Source organism: Chelon labrosus (genome assembly GCF_963514085.1).
Source record: "Chelon labrosus genome assembly, chromosome: 14".
NCBI lineage: Eukaryota > Metazoa > Chordata > Actinopteri > Mugiliformes > Mugilidae > Chelon > Chelon labrosus.
This window is the reverse complement of record NC_140347.1, coordinates 9,818,541-9,841,304: the sequence shown is the minus strand read 5'-3', so window position 1 is coordinate 9,841,304 and position 22,764 is coordinate 9,818,541. Positions and strand designations below refer to the sequence as shown.

The following is a 22,764-nucleotide window of genomic DNA, read 5'->3' as shown; positions in this document are numbered from 1 at the left end:
AGGCTCCCTGGACTACACCTACACTCTTAAGACACTTAAGCCTCATACGCAAATCCCATTCAAATGAATTCACTTCATCAAGGGTATCATTTGTTCACATCAAGCCCTTCTCCTGCCTTCTGGATATACCTTGCGACTTTTTACAGACGTATCATTTAACATATTTCTGAACAAGGTTTCCTCATAAGCTCATATCTTGTGTTAAACACGCTCAGCTTTGACCCCGATAAGCTTCATATTTATGTTAAGCCTAAGGCTAAGTTCCTTTCTGCAGAGAGGATTTCATGGTATTTTATTCGGGGGCTACAGCTTAATTTGAATCGTTATACAGCATGGTCCACTCTCGTGGACAGAGAGTTTTATGTAATGAGTAGAGAGAGGGGAATATAATGGCGAGGTCATTCAACAGTAATAGGCGGTTCTAGGGGCGGGGGCCTCAGCTGAAATCTGATTGACCCCCTGAAGTGTTCCTGCCTTGTCACTCATCTGTCCTTTGAGCGATGATCAGATTATAGTGGCTGCAATTCCATGACCAAACACTAGTGGCGCTAATGAGCCAAATAGGAATGTCCAGCGTCAATAAAGCTTATGAGTGACGGGCAGTTTGGCTCTTCTCTGAGAGCCGGATCTTTTGCCACGGCTCACGAAGACACGAAGAAGAGTCGGCTACTTAGTATCGTTTATAGCCTAATATTTTAGCTCAACACAGCAAATACATAATGGTTTGTGTGTTGATAAGCCCTTTTGGATTCAATGTTTTTATGAGAAGCTTAATAATAGTCTTATTGCAAACACTGCAATCAAATCCACACAAGCAAAAACAGAACCAAACTCAGTAAACAAACGGTATAAACGTCCTTGTGCAGGTTTGTGGTCTGTAAATTTCAGCCAGATGCTGCTTAGTTTACGGGTGTCACTCATAACTACGTGTTAGCAGAGATGAACTGAGCAAAAGGGGAAAATAAATAGTGGGGAGTCGGCTCACACTGGATGGGAATCGGCTCTTCTGATTCACTACCAAGCATCAGCTCCAAGAGTCGGCTCTTTTGCGCATGACACATCACTAAAGCTTACAGAAGAAGAAGAAGATTTGAACGATCCCGCGGAGAAAGCTAACACTAGTTAACAGTCATGTTAACTGAAGCCCTACTTGTGTTTAGACATGAACGTTAGCATTTCGCTAACAAATGTGATGCTAATTCATGTACTTCCTTGTAATTTGCATTTGTGTGTTAACATTAACTATAATGTTTGGCAGTGACAGAGAATGTGAAAGCTTTTTAGAAGAGCATAATGTACAGTAGTCGCCCACATGGAACTTTGTGTATGATTGTGAGAGAGAGATGTTTTGAACTTTTAACAGTATTTGTGAAAAAGTAAAAAGGTTTTTTAAAAAAAATTAATAAAATGCTGTATTTTCTCACATGTATGTTGTTTATGTACCGTAAAAGTGTGACTGGTGAAACGTATACACCTTACCAAAAACGGGGATTGTGTGCAAGGATGTCGGACAAATACTTGGCCCCTCTGTGAGCACTGTGGCCCCTCTGTGGCCCCTTTACTCAGAAAAATCCTAGATCCGCCACTGAAGCAGCTTAAAGGAAACACTTTCCTAAACCGGATAGAGTCAGCTTTAATATGAACCCAAAAACGCTTACAGTGATTTCTAATCCTTAAGGTGGTCAGTAAGACGTACACCAGTAAAATAAACTCGCCATTTAGTAGTGTAATGTGATAGTTAAGCACACCTGAATGGCGTTCTTTCCGTTTTGGAGTGAAGAAGAGACATTACAGGATTTCTTTAAAAAAACTAAAAGGTGTAGTATATATTCGGCTTGAATTCAGGGGGCAGACTTACCATAAAACTACAAGATAAGTCACATAAAAGTCATAAAAGGGGCTAACCACACCTGGCTAACGTGATTTGAGTGATTTGTTTTGAACTAGGAGGAATGTCATTTAAGTCAGCAGTTCGTGGGCACGGCGCACAGCTCCCACCCATGTGCGTAATAAACAAGCCCGCCATGTAATACGCAAATGTTTGAGAAAAAAAATTAAAAAACAGCAACAACAACAAAATGGGAGACTTACCTCGCAGTAGAGAAACGGCCACGCTGAGTGTCGACTCGGACGGAGCTCCGTTGTTAGCTGGACCCGCAGTCTCACGCAGGGCATGTTGTTAGGGAGGAGGAGGAGGAGGTGGTGGAGGAGGAGGAGGAGGTGGGGTGAGACAGTGAGAAGACTCGCTGGTCGCTGCGCTTCGCTGCCGACGCCTCCCTCCCTCGGACAAGAGGAAGACCCTGTCCAAATGTCTCCTCGAATGAAAGGGACTCCCGGTCCAAAATGAGTCAGCGCGTTTAGTGGTGGTGCTCCCCCTGCCTCCACAGTCTGGTGGCACCATCAACGCATCGCCTCCTACAATAATAAACATGTTGTTTCTCCAGTGGGAGGAGTTCATAGCAGCCATTTACAGGTGACGACCTTTAACTTTATTAACTAATAAAATCACTACATAAACCAGTAGGTTATATTACATATATCTATGATGCGGCACTACACAACTATAAATGTGAGTTCCATTCTATCTGTGGTTCTTAGCATTTAATAATTCACACTAAACAGTTTGTTGTATAGCAGGGGTGTCAACTGATTTTAGTTCAGGGGCCACATGCAGCCCACTTTCATCTCAAGGGGGCCGGACCAGTAACACAACAGTGCATTAACCCATAAATAACGACAACTCCAAACATGTCCCTTTGTTTTAGTGCAAAGAAGAACATTATAAAAAGTGTTTACGTTTAACGGACTAGGTCTCAGTGTCGTGTTATGTCCACAACTCTCACTAAAACTGTGTGAAACTTAGGAATAGCAGTACATTTTATTGGAAAAATTGCAGTTAATGTCTTCACTGTAACTGTAACTTTGCACTTTTCAAATTCATCCCGCGGGCCAGATTAGACCCTCTGGTGGGCCGCTTTTGGTCCGCGGGCCGTATGTTTAACACCTGTGTTGTATAGTATTTAAGCTTATAGTTGAAAAGTAGTGACGTGTCATGGGCAAAAGAGCTGGCTCTAAGAGCCGATGCTTCGTAGTGAATCAGAAGAGCCGATTCCCATGGAGTGAGAGTCGGTTCCTTAAAAATTTTTTTGTTGTTGTTGTTGTTCATTCCTCTCTGCTTGTGTCAGAACAGGGACAGAATTTTGTTTTGATGGGCGTGCTACTATGTGGCTGAAATTTAAAGACCACAAACCTGCACAAGGACGTTTATACCGTTTGTTTACTGAGTTCGGTTCTGTTTTTTCTTGTGTGGATTTGATCGCTGTGTTTTGCCCGTTTGTTTGCACAATTAAAGTTTTAAACAAAAGTAAGAATGATTTTGTAAGAGAATAACTGCACAAAATGAGACAATTATTAGGCTTCTCATAAAAACATTGAATCCGAAAGGGCTTCTCAACACACAAACCATGTGTATTTGCTGTAGGCTATAAAGAGCCGTTTGGGTCCCGAAAGAGCCGTCTCTTCTCGGGAGGCGTGTTAAAAGAGCCGACTCTCAGAAAAGAGCCGAACTGCCCATCACTAGTTGAAAGAAATAGGCACCGTTCAGACCATTTCTGACCTGCTCTCATGTTTTTGAAAAATACATATTTTGCAAAATGTGGATATTTTTGTCACAGACCAGTATATCCAAGCAATGTGGATGACATTGACATGCTTAGCAGTCATTACAGATTTACTGTAAAACATCATAACAAGGTGGTAGAATTAACCCAGCATTGTAGTTAATTATAATTAACCCAATTTACTGGATTAAATATCCAACCCATTATGACAGTGTCATTTTATTCATAAAGCACATTTGTGTCAAACTGTAACACATAAAGTTTCCAGTAGTCTCCCTGACCTAGCTCAAGTGACATCCAGTGACATCACCCGGGTTATTTTCATTGATCTGTTCAAAGTAGGACTGACAGATTTGCTTCCTTTCAATGCCCCCTTAAAGTCATATTACGTGTTTGCTTCCAAACATCTATATGATTAGATCTGTAAGGTTTTATCAGTCGTTCTGTCTTTGCTCATACAAGTTCAAGAAAAGTTATTTGAAAACAATGTTACTTAGAAACCCAGAGAACACGGGCCAAAGCCAGATAAGGAGCAGCAGTTCTCAAACCGGGGAGTGGTGGCCTCCAGGTCTGTGTAAAGAGATAAAAGGAGTCACCTGCACATGTCTAAGATTTACTGCAAAGACATTAACACAAAGAAAAAAACAACCCTACAACCAAATTCTTTTGGTTGAATCGGGACTGCGTGGTCCATTAAGGGTTATGGCACTGATGCTTTAAATTGGCAGTATGTCAACCCTCTATTTACAATCTGTCTCAGATATCCCACCAGGAGAATATGTATTGGTGAATGATTCTGATCCAAATCTTACCCTGTCACAGTTCTTATTTCTAGGATAAAATAAGTTACCCCTAGGCTGGCATCTTAGAAATAAATAAACATCAAAATGAACCAGTCTTTTGAACTGCAATTTGAAAGGAACGGATCCACAAGATGCGGCTCCCTTCAAAGGGCCATAAATCCCATTCCTACTATGGTGTACTTTTAGTTTGCCTTTGCCTTTTTCACTCATTCATCTACGTTCTGCATCACACTCCTATAAACCCCATTAATCTCAGGTGAACGCAAATGCAGCCACACAGGTAGGAGGCGGAGCAACTGAGTTGGCTGTGATTGGTTGTAGGACTATGCAATTTCAAACAGAGGTATTTTTTATTTAGTTAAAACAAAGAGCCTGTTACCAGATTATTATTCATGATCTCAGCCGTCATGTCCGTTGTCTCAAATGCGATCCCCTTTGCCTCCCAGGCCATCTCCTTTGTCCCTAAGCCCATCTCCTTTGTCCCCCAGCCCGAGGATGGCACAAAGACGAGGGAGAGGTAACATCAAGAGTAAGGCTGAGTCTCGGGCTGGTAGTTTAGACCCCAGCTGAGCTGACCGGGTGGTGGTGCTGAGGGGAGCCAGGCAGAGATGGTCCCAGGGATCTGGGAGCTGAGCCAAGCCAACAAGAGGAATCAGGTGAGGCGGGAAGTCCAGAAATTAAGGCTGAGGCAATCACTTAAACTAAGCTAGCGGGAGAACTAAACGGCATATGACAGCCCAAGAAAGACGAAGACTAGCTTGCCCTCTGGTTGACTCCTTGAGACGAGACTAGATTCTGGCAGGGTGGTGATGGAGGCCAGTGAATTGCTGGCTGTGCAGCTGGTGTGGCTCTTCTCTGGCTCCACCTCACCTGCCTCGATTCCTGCAGGAAAGCACACACACACACAAACAAACCAGAAACACAAGGAAAGAGAGATAGAAAGAGCAGCTACAGGCAAGTAGGAGAGGAAGGCAGCGGCAGAGGGCATTGCGATGTAGTAAGGCTAGACGAGCCTCTCCAGTTAAAATAGAAAGACTGCACCAAATATGATTAATTCTGTTCAGTTAAATTCAATCAGTCAATAAGATTAACCTCAGGTTGTGAGTGGAATAACAACAGAAAGGCCTGGAGTCACAGCAGAAGCAACAGCCCAAACCAAAACTAAAATATTAAGTGCAGGTAAACCCTAAGAAAAGCAACAGAGAAGAAAACCAAGAGATATTGTCAGACTGTACGCATTATCCTTAGTTCAAGGATGGTGACGTCTGAGCAAGTCCCTATTCTGCGACTCTGTCCCTCTCTGCATGTACAGCAGTGGCCCTCCAGCCATGGAACTCATAGTAGGGCCCGTCCTGCAGAAGAGGGGTGTGTCTTGAGCCACCTGAATGTTCCCCTCCTCTTCTCTTTGTACCTTTCTTCATCTGCTGTCAACCTAAGACGAATAGCTGGAACTAGATATTGCAGAAACACTGACTGTGTGCAGTGAAGCGTTCATGATTCTCAAGTGATATGTGCTTTCTTCAGCCATATGGAAAAGCTATTGTCTCATTCAGTGAGTCACGGGAACGGGAGCCGGTTCAAGCCATGCTGCACTAACCCAAGGGCTTGTTCTGATTTAACCACAATGCAAAGAGCCACGACCTCACACATACTGTATAAGTGCTCAACAGTGTTAATTTCTCAGGGAGAGTATACACAATAAATTCAAACAGTACAATGGGTGTGAAGTTCACCCTAATCTCTATGGGGTTGATATTACAAAAACGTAAAGCATTTATTGCTAACCCATTCAGGTTCACCAAGGAGATGCTAGGGCAAAAGGGGTTTTAATATGTTCAGTCCAGTCTCAGGGAGTTCATGAGCCTGATGGCTTGAGGGTAGGAGCTGTAACACTGTCTGGTTGTGTGGGCCCGAATGCTCCGGTACTTTTTCCCAGGTGGAAGAAGGGTGAAGAGTGTGTGTAGGGACTCTGTGGGATCATCCACAATGCTGTTGGATTTGCGGACACAGCGTGTGGTGTAAAGGTTTGCCATATGATCTTCTCAGATGTCCTGGCTGTCTCCTGCAGGGTCTTGCGATCCGAGATGGTGCAGGTCCCAAACCAGACGGTAACGCAGCTCCCCATGATGCTATTTTTGGTCCCACTGTAAAATGTGATCAGGACAGGGGCTGGAAGATTAGCTCTCCTCAGCTTCCACAGAAAGTACTGACGCTGCTGCGCTTTCTTGGTGATGGAGGTTATTTACTAGGTGAACAACGAGGAATTTGGCGCCCTTGACGATCTCTACGGAGGATCCGTTGATGATCAGCAGAGAGTAGTTGCTCAACAACCATCTCCTTCGCTTTGTCAACATTCAGAGACAGGTTGTTGGCTCTACGCCAGGCAGTAAGATGTTGCACCTCCCCACTGTATGCTGACTCGTGGTTCCTGTTGATGAGACCCACCGCGGTTGTGTCATTGGCGAACTTGATGATTTGATTTGAGCTGCGCATTGCTGCACAATTTTGAGTCAGCAGGGTGAACAGCAAAGGACTGAGCACACAGCCTCGAGGGGCCCCAGTGCTTAGTTTGGTGGTGTTGTTGGAGATGCTGTTCCCAATCCGGACAAACATTAGTTTTCCCGGTCATGAAGTCCAGGATGCAGCTGCAGAGGACAGTGTCCTGGATCAATGCACCAAGGAACAGTTGGTCAAGTTTGCTCAGCAACTCACTGGTGGGAGACTGAACAAACTCAGCAACAATGTTAGCCATCCCCACCAACCAAAGCTGACAATCCACAAAAAAAATTAAGAAATAACTAAACTGTTATAGTTTTCGTACAGGTACTTGTGGCGGGTATTTATTCTCTGAAACTCAGCGGCCTTGGAAAGCAATTTCACAAAACAGCAACATCCCAAAAACCCTGAATGTGATCCCGGACTAATGGCTCCAACCACTTCCCCCGTCACACTAAGAACCCCTTGCAACAGATTCTCTATGAGAACCTGCTGCCACGCCTAACAGGAGAACACCAGTCAAACCAAGGCCACACCAAACAACTTAGCACTACGTGCCTTACTCAAAAATCAGTTGGGATCTAGGATCAACCACAACCCAGGGAGGAGAGAGCAATCTCAGTTGCTCTCTCCTCCCTGGGTTGGGGTTAATCCTAGCAGCCACTCTAAACAGGAAGCAGGCCTTGAGGCCCAAGGGGCGTCACAACACCCATCCAGGTGGCTGAGGTAGATGAATAGAGAACACTTTAATCGAGTATTTCATTTGACTGTAGGCTGGAGATGAGTGCCAGCGATTATTGCTGAGCGTGTAATAGTAGGAACTATTGTGTGGTCAGTTGTGCACCTGAGTTTTGTTTCCACACGGACCGATATGTAGGGGGTTGTACCCACCGTGGGAAAGTTGTAGGTAATATGAGTGCGCCGTTGTGAAGAGCCAATAAAGTTCACTACCTGTTAAGGTAAATAACAAGGATTCTGTGGTCTTTGAGTCAAAATATAGAACAGAATGCAACAGAGAGCGAGTCAGGCAGACTGTGGATGGCTGACTGAATGGACGGTGGCTGGTTAGAGAAGCAGAAAAGACAAGACGTAGGCTCAGAAGGCTGGGATCCTAACAAAATTTGCAGGGGTAATCACAAACACAAAGGGTATACTGTATATACTATATTGGTTGATTGGTAGATGAGCCTGGGGCAAGCAGATTGACAAGCTTCAGCAGTGCAAGGGCAGAGAGGAATCAGTTCAGCCACAACCAGACAAACAAGAAACACTGGAGAGGGGAAGACTGAGGTAAATAAGGACAAGGGGAAGGCTCATTCAGGACAGTGTTTTGGTTTTGTCTTTTCACGCGCACCTGATCTTATCACTTGAATGCAAAGGTGTTAAGAGTCACATGTTTTACACTGAGGGGTTTCTGTCGTAAAGACCTCTGAAATCTGATCAGAGGTCTGAGATCTGTCAGCCTCATGCTCCGGCGTGGACCCCTCAGGTGTTTTGTCAGCTGATGTCTTCAGTTCAGTCATGGTAATTACCCACTGACGTAGATGCCCCTTTGTGACCTTTAATGTTCAGCCGAGTGCTCCTCCACCACGGCGGTAAAAAGACGTGCTTCTGCCTTCTCGGTGCCAGAGCGGAAATCTGACTCTGCATTACAGCATAACCTCCTGCTTCGGCTCTTGTGTTTCTGCTAGAGGAGATCATTTTTACTGCGCTTCTTCGCCATTGACACCAAACAATCTCTCTGGAATGTGATACAAGATGCTATCTACGAAGCTGCTTCGACTCCTCCGCTGGGAATCTGACGCACAGCCATCTCTGGGGTTTACAGAGAATGGTGTGAAAGAGAGAAAATACCCAGTGAGAGGCAGTTCTCTGGGTGTTATAACGCCTTGTTGGTGCCAGAGGTCGAAGGAGAAGGGCCTGACTGGTTTGGTTACTCAAGCGAGGCTGCAATTTGCTCACCAGACCTGGACAATAGGAAATTGGGACAACGATGCCCGTTCTGACGTTTTCCGGTTTACGCGAAAGCACGGATCCATCCTGCCTTGTTTCAACCTCATACTTTGGACCCTTTACTATCAATCAGGATCATTTAAATGCCTCCGCCTGCCTGAGTATTGTTGCTGACCATGTCCACCCTTTTTATGAACATCAATTTGTCCATCATTAGAAGTAAATAGAAGTATATTATCTGTTTTTCAACCAACTGCAGATCTCTGGCCTAAATAAATTGTTGAATGTTGAATTGTTTGAAAAAGGAAAGAGAGAGATCAGCCTCTGTGGAGAAAACTGCATGGATCTACTTCAAAGTCAAATCTTTTGTGTAAGAAATATGATATATTACTGATATTTGCATCAGGATATTTGAGATACAAGAAGGAATGTATTCTTATTAAGGTATTTGTGCTGCATGGACGTCCAGGGGGTGGTAAAGCACCAGGTAGTGGATGAGGAGCTTGTTTAATTCGCTCTGCGATCGATTGCTTTTCACTGCCGGTCTGTCACTGTCAGACTGTAGTAGTTGCGCCACGGATGCCATCGTAAATCTGATGTGGGACTTCCTGGTAAGGAAGTGCTTCTCACAACAACTGGAAAACGCAATTTGTCCAATTTCCCCTCCCGATATCCCCTTTGCGCAGCGCAGCCGTCACATTTCAACCTAATTTCAGCCGCGGCGTCGTCTGCTGACCAGAGCAGGGATTGACTAACCGCCGGAGTTAGCTGGTAAAGCTAACGTCAACGGTAAAGGGCTCTGTTGTGCTCCAACCATGTCCGCTTCAGCTGGATGCTCCCCGTCGGGCCAGAACTCAGGCCTCGGCCCTGGCATGTCCATGTTCCGGTGGCTGGAGGTCCTGGAGAAGGAATTCGACAAGGCCTTCGTGGACGTGGACCTGCTGCTCGGAGAAATAGACCCGGATCAGGTCGACATCACGTACGAGGGCCGGCAGAAGATGACCAGTTTGAGCTCCTGCTTCGCTCAGCTCTGCCACAAAACCCAGACGGTTTTCCAGCTCAACCACAAACTGGAGGTCAGTGTCTGGTGTGTGACGTTATGCGTCAAGTCGTTGCGGGATTACCGCGAAAACTTTCTGCTGTGATCGAATAACGACTTGTTCGATTTTAACCGTCGGTTAAAATCTGGTTATGTCACTGCTGTTCAAGGAAATGTGAGTCATTCTCTTGTAGATTTCTACAGAAACAGTGTTTTTTTTTATTTTTTATTTTTTTAACTGTGCAATAACCTTTATTACTACTTTTTGGTCACTTTCTTTCTATGTGACGTGGCATGATTTACACTTTATTTTATTCAAATGACAGTTAAATAATGAATGAATGCTCAAAGCTCTGATACAACTTTTTTTTTTATGTATCTGTAATTGAAATATGCATCTCCAAACAATGGACAGTCTTGTGGACAGGAGTCGAGGAGAACTTTGATTCCAAGTATGACATTTGCGTCTTGCAAATAAACAGTCTGAGAAAGAAGTAAAAACAACACACTGGCTAGCTCAACAAAAACAAGAAAAGCAAATGACCACAAACTACTACACTGGTGGATGATCACAGGATCTTTCCGTGATGAAGAAACCTGCATGCGCTTGAACAACATTGTCCAGGAGGTGGGCGTAAAAAGACCGGGACAGATGAAATGGGATAGCCAGGAAGAGCTCATGACCCAAAGCGTACACTAGTATTATTTGCAAAACACAGTGGATGCAGTGTGGTTTCTTGATCGTGCATGGCTTTCCAGTGCTACTGTTTACAGTCAATATCACAGGAGCAGATGAAATCATAGGTGTCTGCTCACATTCAGCCATATGCAGCAAAATTGTTGATATGCAGTGTTCTCAGGGATACTAACGAGCCTAACCTTGGCGGCGATTTCACAGTTTATTTCACGAACAGTGACCCAAAAAGCCACGAACAAGGTGTTGAAGGGAAAAAATTGAAGTGCGTCAGTCACCGGATCTCAATGCATGCATTCCTGGAAGATGTCCATGGCTTCCAGACAGTCTTTTTTATCAGTATGCGTGTCCTTGTGCAAATAGGACAATTAACACCCAGCCCTGTTCCATGGAATACTACTATTGGATTCAGTCCAATAAACAGAGCTGTTAAAGTTAATGTAGCGGGTAGAGGATAGTTTGTACCTTGGCTCCAGATGCTTGTGTTCCCATGTTTGCGTTATCTTTGTCTCAAGGAAACTTCTCTCTTCTGTTAAACATCCACATTGCATAATCTACAAATTGCTTTCTGACTGACTTCCTTTTCTAGATTAAAGTACCCCTATACAGCATGTTTAGACTATAGACTTGGGGGGTTCTTCTTCTTCGACGGAAGTTTTCACCCTAGCCAACGAAGAGGAAGAAGACGTTTTGGTTCATGGCAGACCTCACACAAAAAAAGATCGGCCTTGGCTGAAGCCCGACACCGATCCGATCCAATCATTTTAGAAATGGCTGGACCGGCCCGGATTCCGATCTGCCAATTACGATAGGGACGTACCTAGTTTTTATGGATTTTAAATCACAAGTGAAAGGCTAGAAGTCTGTGAAGGTTCTCAGTCATCCAGGTCATGGTATATCCAACAAAGGTTAAAAAAGGCAACTGGACTTGTAGAGTTTTTTTGAGAAGACGTTTCACCACTCATCCAAGTAGCTTCTTCAGTTCTAAGGGACTTTAGCATAACAAGCAAGTTTTTTCAGGAGGAGTTCCTATTTAAACCTCAGACTTCCCATCAGTCCCCTAGAACTGAAGAAGCTACTCGGATGAGTGGTGAAATGTCTTCTCAAAAAAACTCTACAAGTCCAGTTGCCTTTTTTAACCTTTGTTGGATATAAAAGGCTAGAATATGATCACTGATCCACCTTTCTCTTCCCATCCCCTGCAGCGGAAGTGTTTACCATGTCGTCATTATCATTGCTTGCCAGCGCAGTTATTTTCGCAAAGAAATATGTAATTGAGTCACCTTCAGATCACCCAGCATCATCCTAAACAACACTACATCGTCACTTCGGCTCAGTTTTATTTATAGCGCGCCAATGACTGTCCAAATTGTCTCGAGACACTTGGCGGAACCCAGAGCCTGAAACCCCCAGAGCAAACGCTAAGTGGCGAGGAACCATCCCCTTTTTAACAGGAAGAAACCTTGAGCAGAACCCCTATCTGGCCAGCTGGGTAAAGAGAGAGCGAAAGAGAGGGAGAGGGAGGAAGTAAGGGCAATAAGGTAGAAGCAGCAGCAGGGAGATGAGTTTATACATCTGAATAAAGCAAACAAGCGGCATATAAATATGATACAGGCAAGATTACACGACACCTGGGAGATTGATTATGAGTAATAAAAGAATAAATAAAAGCATAAAAAGAACACAGATGCGGAAAACCATGTTGGTAACGATAGCCGTTGTATTACAGGTCAGTAGGCTGGTGTAATGCATGCTTATGTGAGGAATCATAAGCAGAATTATGCATAACAATTACGTCTAATACATCTAGTGGCATTGTGACAGCTTTACAATGCTTCTAGTATTGGTTGTTATTGGTCCGGTAATTCTCTTCGGGCATAGTGAAATCTAATTTGTTTAGCTCCGTGCTGAATTCCAACAGTAGGCTATGAATCTCAGTCTGAAACATTATTTTTTTACTAAACCTTTCTGTAAAATGAAACTACCCAGCAAACACAGAGAACCACTGTTCCATTATCTGGTCGTTTTAGCTGTGCTTGCTGTTCTAGGAAAGGAAGGAAGGAAATCTTGTGAGGAATCTCTTTCTGAACATGTGGCAACGTAATTCTAATCTTCTGCGGTGTAATGGTTGTTCCTGGCTTTGTCACCCAGAAGTGTATTTACAGAAACTATGCCAACACTGTTTGCAGACAGAAACGGGATAATCCAAATAAACAAATGAAACTCGAATCTGTTAGGTGCAAAAGTAAGCGAACCCTTGTTTTCAGCATCTAGTGTAACAGCAGCTAAACGTATCTGGTAACTGCTGATCAGTGATTACAGCGACTTGGAGGAATTTTAGCCCATTCCTCAGTACAGAACCACTTCAGCTCCGAGATGTTTGTGGGTTTCCTCACATGCGCTGTTTGCTTCAGGTCCTTCCACAACATTTCTACTGGATTAAGTTCAGGACTTTGGTTTGGCCATTCCAAAATATCCATCGTTTTGTTCTTCTTGAACCATTCCTTTGTGGAACGACTTGTTCTTGTGGTCGTGGTCTTGCTGCATGACGCGGTCTCTCTTCAGATTCAACCTACAGACAGATGTCCTGACATTCCAGAATAGACATGGTCCAGAATTAATTGGTCCATCAGTGATGGCAAGTCGTCCTGGCCCAGATGCAGCAAAACAGGCCTAGACAACACATGAGCCTCTCATTTACACTTTGTTGGTCGACCACTCCTGTGGAGCGTTAACAGTCGTGTTGAATCCTCCATTTGTTCACAGTCTGTCTGAACTCTTTAGAGATGGTTTTGTAACCTGTTTTTTACAGCCTGATGAGCAACAACAAGGCTTTTGCTGAGGTCCTCAGAAAGCTTCCTTGTCCGTGCCATTGGATACTTCCATAAACATGTGTTGTGAGGATCAGACTTTGAGAAACCCCAGGTTTTTTTTAAGCAAACTGGGGCACCTGAACAACACCTGACTCTTGGGATGGGATGGGAACCCTTCTGAACAGATGGACTCTTAATTTGGTCTTGAAATCCACTTGTAATCCTACAGGTTCACTTACTTTTGCACCTCACAGATATGTAATATTGGCACATAATTATTCAATTTGTTTGATTGATTTCTCGTTGTCTATTGTGAAGACGTATGTGAAAGTGTTAAAGCATTACTTTTAATGTCAACAATAGAAGATCTTGGTTTTGTAAATGAGAAATTATCTAGTGTAATTATCTAGTGTTCTGGCGAGTAATGACTAAAAAAAATGTTTGGTTTGTTTGACATCTCCACGGCCTGAGTATGAAAGAGGCAGCCTCCTGAATCCTGCTTGGATTGTTCTGTGTGTTCTAATTTGACATATCTGCCTCTTGTCCCTTTTCCCCCCCAACACCTTCTTTTTCTACATTCACACCCCCCTCCACTCCAGGCTCAGTTGGTGGACCTGCGTTCTGAGTTGACTGAGGCTAAAGCTGAGCGGGCAGTGGCCGAAAGAGAGGTCCACGACCTGCTGCTGCAGCTCCACGCACTCCAGCTGCAGCTTCATGCCAAGCAAGGCCAAGCTGAGGACTCTGACACTATCAAAGATAGACTGGTAGGTAGTCTGCAACTAATTGCTAACTCTCTTTTTAGCTATATTTGATAAAATGTTGGAGAGAGTTGATAGAAACATGGAAATACCAAAGGGAGGGGGTGACATTAAAGGATCAGAGCTCAGAACTGAGGGCGTTGCAGCTAATCTCTATGGTATGCGTCTTAATTTCGACACACCAGGGCAAACCAGATAGGTAGAACATAACAACAGCATAATTCTCTCATATTTGACCAATGTGGTTGTAGGCTTTTGCTGTCGATTAAAAGGATCTCCTACTCCCTAGGTGTGAGCCTATGGTAACGACGGAAGCTAGTAATGTGACTTTTAAAAATATGAAAGTTGTTATTTGTAAGATGACCTCTCCAGATCTATATGAACCCTGGGAACAAAGTTTAAACACAGCACTGGTCATAGACTGCACAAAAAGTGGACGCCATGACAGCTCCTCAAAAGTGAAGCCAAAGCAAGTGGAGCTCATTGTGGTGGCTGGCTGCTTTATAGGTCATAAGCTAAAGCTAATAAGGATAACGTGGCCCCACTCTCAGACAGTACTGCTCAGATTCCGGCTCCAGCTCCAAACTCGCAAGATGGCGCTGGTCATATCCCTGGAATGCTAGATCACAAATTCCTCTCAAAATGCTTTTGGCAGTAGACATGGGAATATTGAATTAAATTCACAAAACACACTTTGCAGCATTCTGACCTAGACCTTTTTTTTACCTACTGGTGCTTAAAGCGCTCCCCAGTCCTACATCTACCCATTCACAGTCTTGCTGAAGTGTGGCATGTTCCGGTTGATTGAACCACTAACCCTCCAGTTCGTGAACAACCTGCTCTACGAAAATCTAGAGCAGACGCCCATGGTTAGAATGGCAGCGCTACTTTCCAGTGCACTTTCAAGTTGTTTGTTTTCGCACATATAGACCCATACAGTGAAATGACATACAGTAGAGCCAAGTGGATACACTGTAGGCAACCTTTTGCAAATAAAATGTACAGGTGTATGCTCAAGTGCAATCAACATACAGTAAGGAACAGAAGTTAAATCACACCCCACTAACACACCTTGCTTCTCTTTTTGTGCACTAAATAGCTTCAAAGCCTCAAAGGAATTCCTATTTTTAATGAATGCAGTGCACCCCTTGTTTGTCTGCATGCTAGGAGCTCAGTTAACTTTTATTTCAAGCAAAATAACAGTGACTCATAGTGACAACTGAATTAAGAAAAAGAAGAACTTTTTTTTTTAACAGTGCTAGAGAGGATTATTTCGTGGTGCTTTGTGGAAATCTGTGTTTGTTTTTACCACGTTTCCATTTATAAAAGCAATAAAACTGGAAAAAAAAAATCTAAGCGGTGAATTCATATTATAGGCACTGTAGTAAGGTAACCCACACAGTTGCCCTTTTGCGTTTTTCCCCACTTGTAGGTGTTCAGTGGTACTCACTAACCGTCTTTCTTGCCTGATTGAATTTCTCTAATCAACTTCTGACTTCTTTCTGTTCTTCATTTGCTTCTTTCCCTCTTAAGCCTGCACCTAGAATGGAAGATATGGTAAGTCCATGTATACACAAAAAATACATGCACTGCAGAAAATGTATTTTTTTCTCTATTGAATGTAGAGTTTTCCTTTTTGTTTGAATGTAAATGTCCGTAGTGGACATCTAAATAGTGGGTCACACTATTTTGCAAAAAACTCACCACTCACAGTTTAAATTGTAGTGTGGGTTTTATGTCACAGATTGGTTACTTTTACTGCGGAATATAGTCCCTGTTCAAGATATCCAAACGCTGAAGAAAGGCAACTGGACTTGTCCATTTTTGGATAAACCATGACCTGGATGACTGAGAACCGTCACATCCCATCAAGCTCTTTGTAAACTGAAGAAAATAGATACCTACAGCCCACTGAGTTTGTTCAGCAACGTTTTTTTTTTCAGCACCAGGGTCAGCCGATGACACAACCTTTTTCATAGTTGGCTGGAAAAGTTAATTTGACTAGATACCTTCAGCTTCCTAGTCCCTGGGTTGACGGTTTCCGGCCTCCCGATCTCCCAATGATTTTATTCAACATCTGACATTTTTCCATCTTTAGAGTTGTTGAACATATCTCCAGTACTAAAAGTTGGCCAACATCTCTCTAACCCTAGAGCTAGCCTACAACGCAACAGTTCCCAGAGCGGGCTGGCGTCCTGGCCGACTCCAGGCTTCCTAACTTTGACTTTCTAATGGATCCATAATTAGCCATCACCTCTGAACTTTTGCCCACTGGCTTCCCACCTTTCCTGCCCTGAACTCCAGTACCCGGCACACCTACCTCCAAGGTCTAAAAGCTGCTTTTCTGCTAAACCCGCATGGTGTCAGGCACAGGCACCTACCTTGCCGCTTGAAGGACTTCCTCAACATCGTCCCAACATCAGATTTCACACACCAAACCCTCACAAATGCTGTTCAACAACATGCAACGTGACTTCCCTCACTGTTAACCTCATGTTAGAAAAGAGCTGAGATGTTCTAAATAGAATTTAAGATAGAGGAGAGCGGTTATTCTGTCGTCTTTGAGGTCTTTTCTGGTTAGCCACAACAGTGGAGTCCTTGGATACATGTGGCCAAGCATTGTCCTGTGTAAAGGTCATGGCCTGCTTGAATGCTTTGGTCTTATCCTGGATCACTGTTTGAAGAACGTATTTTCCGGAAACTGGCAGTAGGTAAAGTTGGACTGGCTCACCCTGATGATCCCAACCCAATGCCTCTGCTCCATCTTGACCGACTTCAAGTAGTGTCCTGTGTCTTGGCGCTTTAAGTGCAGTCTTAAAAAGGTCTTCATCCCGCCTTCTCTACCTTGGCCGTGTCTCTGAGCACTGGACACCTGGACTAATGTACGGCCCAAATAGGTTGTAGTTCAGTCCAGGAAAATGGCGTTGAAGGGCAGCGGGTTCTGAAGTTGCACGTTTTCATGCGCTTAGTATTTGTAGCTTGACGTTTAATTATCTGGTGGTCTTGCCTCATTAAGTGCGCTTTTATAAGTGCGCATTTTTTTGTTTCTACTTCCTGCTTCACTTTCAACAATGGCGACTGAATGACGAGTCGTACAAATGTTTGTATCTCTGAACCTCCTCATTTAACCTTTCCCCTGTGTGTTCCATCTTTATTGATCCAAAACAATCACTTCGAAAATCGCGGAAATGGAGTAGCAGCCGGAAATACTAAAGAGGAAATACGTTACTAGATTTAAAGCTTTAAGTGAAAGCATAAATGTTTTTGATACTGGGGCCTAATACTGAAAATTCAGTATCTGGGATTTACTAAAGCCCCAAATTGGATTGGATTGGATTTGATGTTATGTGTAAATTATAATGGGATGTACTTGTTGTAGGAACAGGAGCTGGAGGCCAGTAAGAAGGAGAAATTAGCAGAAGCAAGGCTGGATACGGAAGTGAGACTATATAAGAAGGAAAACGAGGCCCTTCGCAGGCACATGGCAGTACTCCAAGCAGAAGTGTATGGAGCCAGGCTGGCTGCCAAGTACTTGGACAAGGAACTGGCTGGCAGGTAAGAAGTCAATGCTCCCAACACTTCTCGGTTAGAATTGAGGTTTGCTAAGAAGATATATTAAGAAATAATATTGGCTAATAACATTATAATCAGTATCTGCCAAGTGTTTGGAACAGTTAGAACCCCGTTCACCAGGTACAGTAGCGACAGTTAAACTGGCAGGTTGAGATTCCTGCACATTCTTTATCCAGCACTAGTGGCTCCAAAGCGCCACATTGACACTCCCACACAAATTCTCCATCTGAGTGAGATTTCATCTTGGTAATGAAGGTAGCTCACCACAAAGCCTCCCAGCATACCATTCACTCTGTCATATGAAAGCTGCACTCTTATGAAATCTGTTGACTAAGCCTCCACCTAAAGGTCTCTGTTCATTTATTGTCATGTTAACATCATCCAAGCATTAGTTCTTGCATTGACGTCTAGAGAATTGTCTTCAGTTTATCTGAATAGTTTACATTTAGACACAGTACTAATATATCTTATATACTTTCATACATACACTCAAATACTGTCTTTAAACAGATTTATTGTACACGCCATATATGCTTTCTAAACCTTCCTATTCTTTCTAATCTTTCTAAACGTTCTTTATAAACTTTCTTTCTATATTTTCTGTACTTAATAAAGCTTCTTTCTATCCATTCTAAACGTTCTATACATTCTATACTTTCTCAACTTTCTTTCTATACTTTCTAAATGTTCTTCCTATACTTTCTAAACTTTCTTTCTATACTCTCTAATCTTTCTTTCTATACTCTCTAATCTTTATTTCTGTACTTTCTAAACTTCCTATACTTTCTAAACTTTCTTTCTATACTTTCTAAACTTTATTTCTATACTTTCTAAACTTTCTTTCTATACTCTCTAATCTTTCTTTCTATACTTTCTATACTTTCTAAACTTTCTATACTTTCTAAACTTTCTTTCTGTATGTTCTAAACTGTCCAAACTTTCTTTCTATACTCTCTAGTCTTTCTTTCTATACTTCCTAAACTTTCTATATTTTCCTAAACTTTCTTTCTAAACTTTCTAAACATTCTTTCTATACATTCTAAACTTTCAATCCTTTCTTTTTATACTTTATAAAATTTCTAAACTTTCTTTCTAATATTTCTATCCTTTCTTTCTATCTACAGTGCATCTGGAAAGTATTCACAGCGCTTCACTTTTTCCACATTTTGTTATGTTACAGCCTTAAACCACATGTACATAAGTATTCACGGCCTTTGCTCAGTACTTTGTTGATGCACCTTTGGCAGCAATTACAGCCTCAAGACGTTTTGAATATGTTGCCACAAGCTTGGCACACCTATCTTTAAGCAGTTTTGCTCATTCTTCTTTGCAGCACCTCTCAGACCTCACAGACATTTTCAGATCATTTAATCCATTTTGGAATAAGGCTGTAAAGTAACAAAATGTGGAAAAAGGGAAGCGTTGTGAATACTTTCTAAACTTTTTCAATTCATTATAGACTTTCTTTCTCTCTATACTTTCTAAACTTTGAATTGATAATAGAAGCCTTTGGTTTGTCTTCCAGGGTTCAGCAGATCCAGTTGCTGGGCCGTGACATGAAGGGGCCCGCACACGACAAGCTGTGGAATCAACTGGAGGCAGAGATTCACCTCCACCGCCATAAGACCGTCATCCGAGCGTGTAGAGGTCGCAGTGACCCGAAGAAACCTCTTCCCTCTCCCGTGGGACACGTGAGTGTTAAATTCAAAGCTGTTGATGCTGTTACCAAGCTGTTATGTGTAAATGTGTGCTCCCAAGGTTTTAATTTTTTATTGTGACTGCAGGACCCAGACATGTTGAAGAAAACCCAGGGTGTAGGCCCTATCAGAAAGGTATCGCTGGTCAAAGAAGATCATGAAGGCCTGGGAATCTCCATTACGGTAAAAAGTCACACTATGTGTCACAGTAGAGTCTAGCTAGCTAAATATCTAGTTAACTAAAATCTGCCTTAGAACAAAGCATCTAATCTGCTTTCAGGCAACAATCTATTGCTTCTCCATGAATTTGTTGTCATGGCTCTTTACCTTAAAATAAACGAGTTTCGTGTCTGTCCTCTCCAGGGTGGTAAGGAGCACGGCGTCCCCATCCTGATTTCAGAGATCCACCCAGGCCAGCCGGCAGACAGATGCGGAGGTCTGCACGTCGGCGACGCCATCCTCGCCGTCAACAGCATTAACCTGCGCGACGCCAAACACAAGGAGGCCGTCACCATTCTCTCGCAGCAGGTAAGACGTAAGACACAGCCACACCTTCGAACCGCTTCTCCCGGAGAGCTCACCGTGCGTCTGTCTTGCGTCAGCGGGGACAGATCGAGTTCGAGGTGGTGTACGTGGCCCCAGAGGTCGACAGCGACGACGAGAACGTGGAGTACGAGGACGACAGCGGCCACCGCTACCGCCTCTACCTGGATGAACTGGAAGACAGCAGCACTGCGCCGCCCAGCAACAGCTCAGCGTCGCTTCAGGGTGAGTTGACGGGACTCTGGGCAAAGTTTTGGAATAGATGAAATAGTTGTTTAGATATCATTATCTATTTTTTTGTAACCAAACCATACTGCATCATCAACATAATCATGAACCATGGGGAGAGATAGAGTACACTGTGTGAATCCACCACAGTGAGGCATGGTGGTGGTAGCATCATGCTGTTTAGCTACTCCTTTGCAGCAGGCCAGCTTGTGGAGGTAGGTAGAGGGTAAAATGAATGCAGAAAAATGCAGGAAATCCGATTCGGTCTGTAAGACATCTAAGACCTCTGAGAAGATTTATTTTCCAGCAAGGCCGCGACCTGAAGTACACAGAAAAGTGTTTTAAGTTTTAAGGTGGACGGAGGTATTTGTTCAAATAATCGTGGATGCACGTTGTTTGTCCATGAAAATAATGTATTAAAACGTAGCCGCTTTAATCTGCGGGATTATTTTGACCTGGGTTACGTCCTCCACCATGAGCTGCAGATTAAAACAAGCACACAGAGCGGTCAGGTTCCCAGGGGATGCAGCTTGGTCGATGTAAATAATAACATACCGCTAATTTCATTTCGATCTGTGTCCGCCCTTCAGCCCTGGAGAAGATGTCCCTGAGCAACGGACAAGACAGCGGAGACACTGGGATCAGCGAGACGCCCTCCGAGGAAACCCCCTCAAAGCCTCCTCAAGCGGACTGTTCCTCCTAGAAGCTCTGCCGTGCCGTAGGGATTCGCAAGGAAAGAGCTGAAACAAATGATTCATTGACAATCCTAGGAAAAGAGAGAAAATGAACAGAAATGGTCCCTTTTCCCTTTTTCCTCATGGGGGTCTGGGGTGATGGCGTATCGGGACTTCAGCCTGGTAATGTGGCAGTGATTTGGGGGGAGGGGGGGTGAAAGTATGCAGGACAGTGTTTTACTTTATGATGTTTTATTGTATTAACGGGAATGGACGGGGCAACTATTTAGATGTTACCAAGCTGTCACGGAGGCACGGTAACAATGGAGAGGAGAGTTTCTGTCGGGTGGGGGGGCGGGGGCGGGGGCTGCTTTGTGAGACTCACTTCAAGACTGCCCTTCTTCACTTTGTGTATTTATTCGTCTGGTCTTGCAAGAACTGTGACAAGGCTAATCTTAAAAGTAAATCCACCTTCTTGGATGTAAGTGTTTAACGGAAAGAAAGGAAGAGCGAGATCGGTCATGGCTCATTTTGAAGGAAATGTTCAATAAAAATATCTTAAATTGTAAACCCCTTACGGAATATAACCTGGAAAATGTGGTAAATTCTTGTCTTGTCATTGGCGAGCAGTACATTTAGGGTCTCCTGCTGTATGACAAGTACTTTGTTTGAAATTGTATTTTGAAAAGTCCGTATCCCACACTGTACTTTTCTACAAACAAATACTACATTTTGATAACCAGCAGTCTCATTAATGAGGGTTTCTCCTGCTTATAAATCTATAAATCAGCTGATGTAATTTACACTCCGGTAATTGAAGGCAGTGTGCATCATACAATCGTCGTCTTCTCTCTGGTCTTCTCTAGCTTGCGGGTAGTATCACTAATATAGGTTATTAATTATATGTTCAGTCAAAACAACACGGCAAAGTTTAGAGCAGGGATGTCAAACTCATTTTAGTTCAGGGGCCACATATAGCCCATCTGATCTTTAGGGGGCCGGACCAGTAGCTTAATAGCATAAAAACCTATAGCATAAAAAAAAAGTACACTATGAAAATCAATAATCGTTTTAGAAAACATTTTATTTACAACCTGAAATGTCTTAAGGAAAATAAGTACAATTGCGGTGCATTGCTAGCATCTAGAGTTAAGTTCTGGGTCCCGGTGTCCACTTATGTGGACAACTCTGATTAAAACAGTGCGACCCCTAGTGGACAAGTTAGGATCAGCAAATACTTTTATAGTGAAAGCTGAGAGCGCTGTCTGGTGATAGAGTTATTACCCACCCCCCCCTCCACCCCCAGCTGGGATAGGCTCCACCTCCCCGGCAACCCCTGTGGAGGACAAGTTGTTACTGAAAATAAATAAACAAGCGAGTTACTTTTCTTAAAAAAAATGGAAGTTAATGTCTTCTACGTCATTTTGGCACTTTGCAAATTCATCACGCGGGCCGGTTTTGGCCCCCGGGTCGTATGTTCGACACCCCCGGTTTAGAGGCAGTCGTATTATATTTGTCCCAAGTCTTTGAAGACGTAATTATTTCAATGAAAGCAGATCCTGTCCCGTCATGTCTTATTTATAGAGTGGTGACTCTGGCCGTGGCTTTTTTTAACCTCGTTCTCTCACCACTGACATTTTGGCATGTCACAAGTATGTCGATGACACCTGAATGCAATCAAAGTTGTGTTTTGTTTTTTTTTGTTTTTTTGCTGTGTGTTGTATTTTTCTTATTACCGCGCCATCGTTCTATTATAATAAATTTTGTCGGGAACCCCCCCACCCCCACTCACGGTATGACGCAATAAAAAAAAAAACTAAGACACAAACTGCTCTGAAGAAGGAAGAGCTCTGGAATCAGCGTCCCCCCTGCT

At 43.4% G+C, this 22,764-nt stretch overlaps 2 protein-coding genes across 3 annotated transcripts in view; one reads left to right on the top strand and one right to left on the bottom strand.

The window, feature by feature from the left end:
- The window catches only part of ankrd6b (ankyrin repeat domain 6b), a 33,568-nt gene extending 31,410 nt beyond the window's left edge, over nt 1-2,158 (bottom strand). The window contains exon 1 of the mRNA XM_084559865.1: nt 2,092-2,158. The gene's annotated coding sequence lies outside the window, so the exon portion shown is untranslated. The remainder of the gene's footprint in view (nt 1-2,091) is intronic.
- A 6,744-nt stretch (nt 2,159-8,902) lies between these two features.
- gopc (golgi-associated PDZ and coiled-coil motif containing) lies at nt 8,903-21,113 on the top strand. 2 transcript variants are annotated; one of them, XM_084559766.1, is made up of 9 exons: nt 8,903-9,948; nt 14,018-14,182; nt 15,710-15,733; nt 17,556-17,731; nt 19,275-19,440; nt 19,534-19,629; nt 19,810-19,974; nt 20,049-20,214; nt 20,808-21,113. In XM_084559766.1, exons 1-9 carry the CDS (start codon nt 9,688-9,690, stop codon nt 20,918-20,920), a joined length of 1,332 nt encoding a protein of 443 aa, XP_084415892.1. In that variant the 5' UTR covers nt 8,903-9,687; the 3' UTR covers nt 20,921-21,113. The 2 variants fall into 2 exon arrangements, with proteins under 2 accessions (XP_084415892.1, XP_084415893.1); XM_084559767.1 differs by lacking the exon at nt 15,710-15,733.
- The last annotated feature ends 1,651 nt before the right edge of the window (nt 21,114-22,764 follow it).

What these genes read in the sequence shown, in the direction of transcription:
- gopc (XM_084559766.1), top strand. Translation starts at nt 9,688, where the DNA reads ATGTCCGCTTCAGCTGGATGCTCCCCGTCGGGCCAGAACTCAGGCCTC. An exon ending in TTCCCTCTCCCGTGGGACAC is followed by an intron (nt 19,441 to 19,533) that starts GTGAGTGTTAAA and finishes TTGTGACTGCAG; the next exon opens with GACCCAGACATGTTGAAGAA. An exon ending in TCACCATTCTCTCGCAGCAG is followed by an intron (nt 19,975 to 20,048) that starts GTAAGACGTAAG and finishes GTCTTGCGTCAG; the next exon opens with CGGGGACAGATCGAGTTCGA.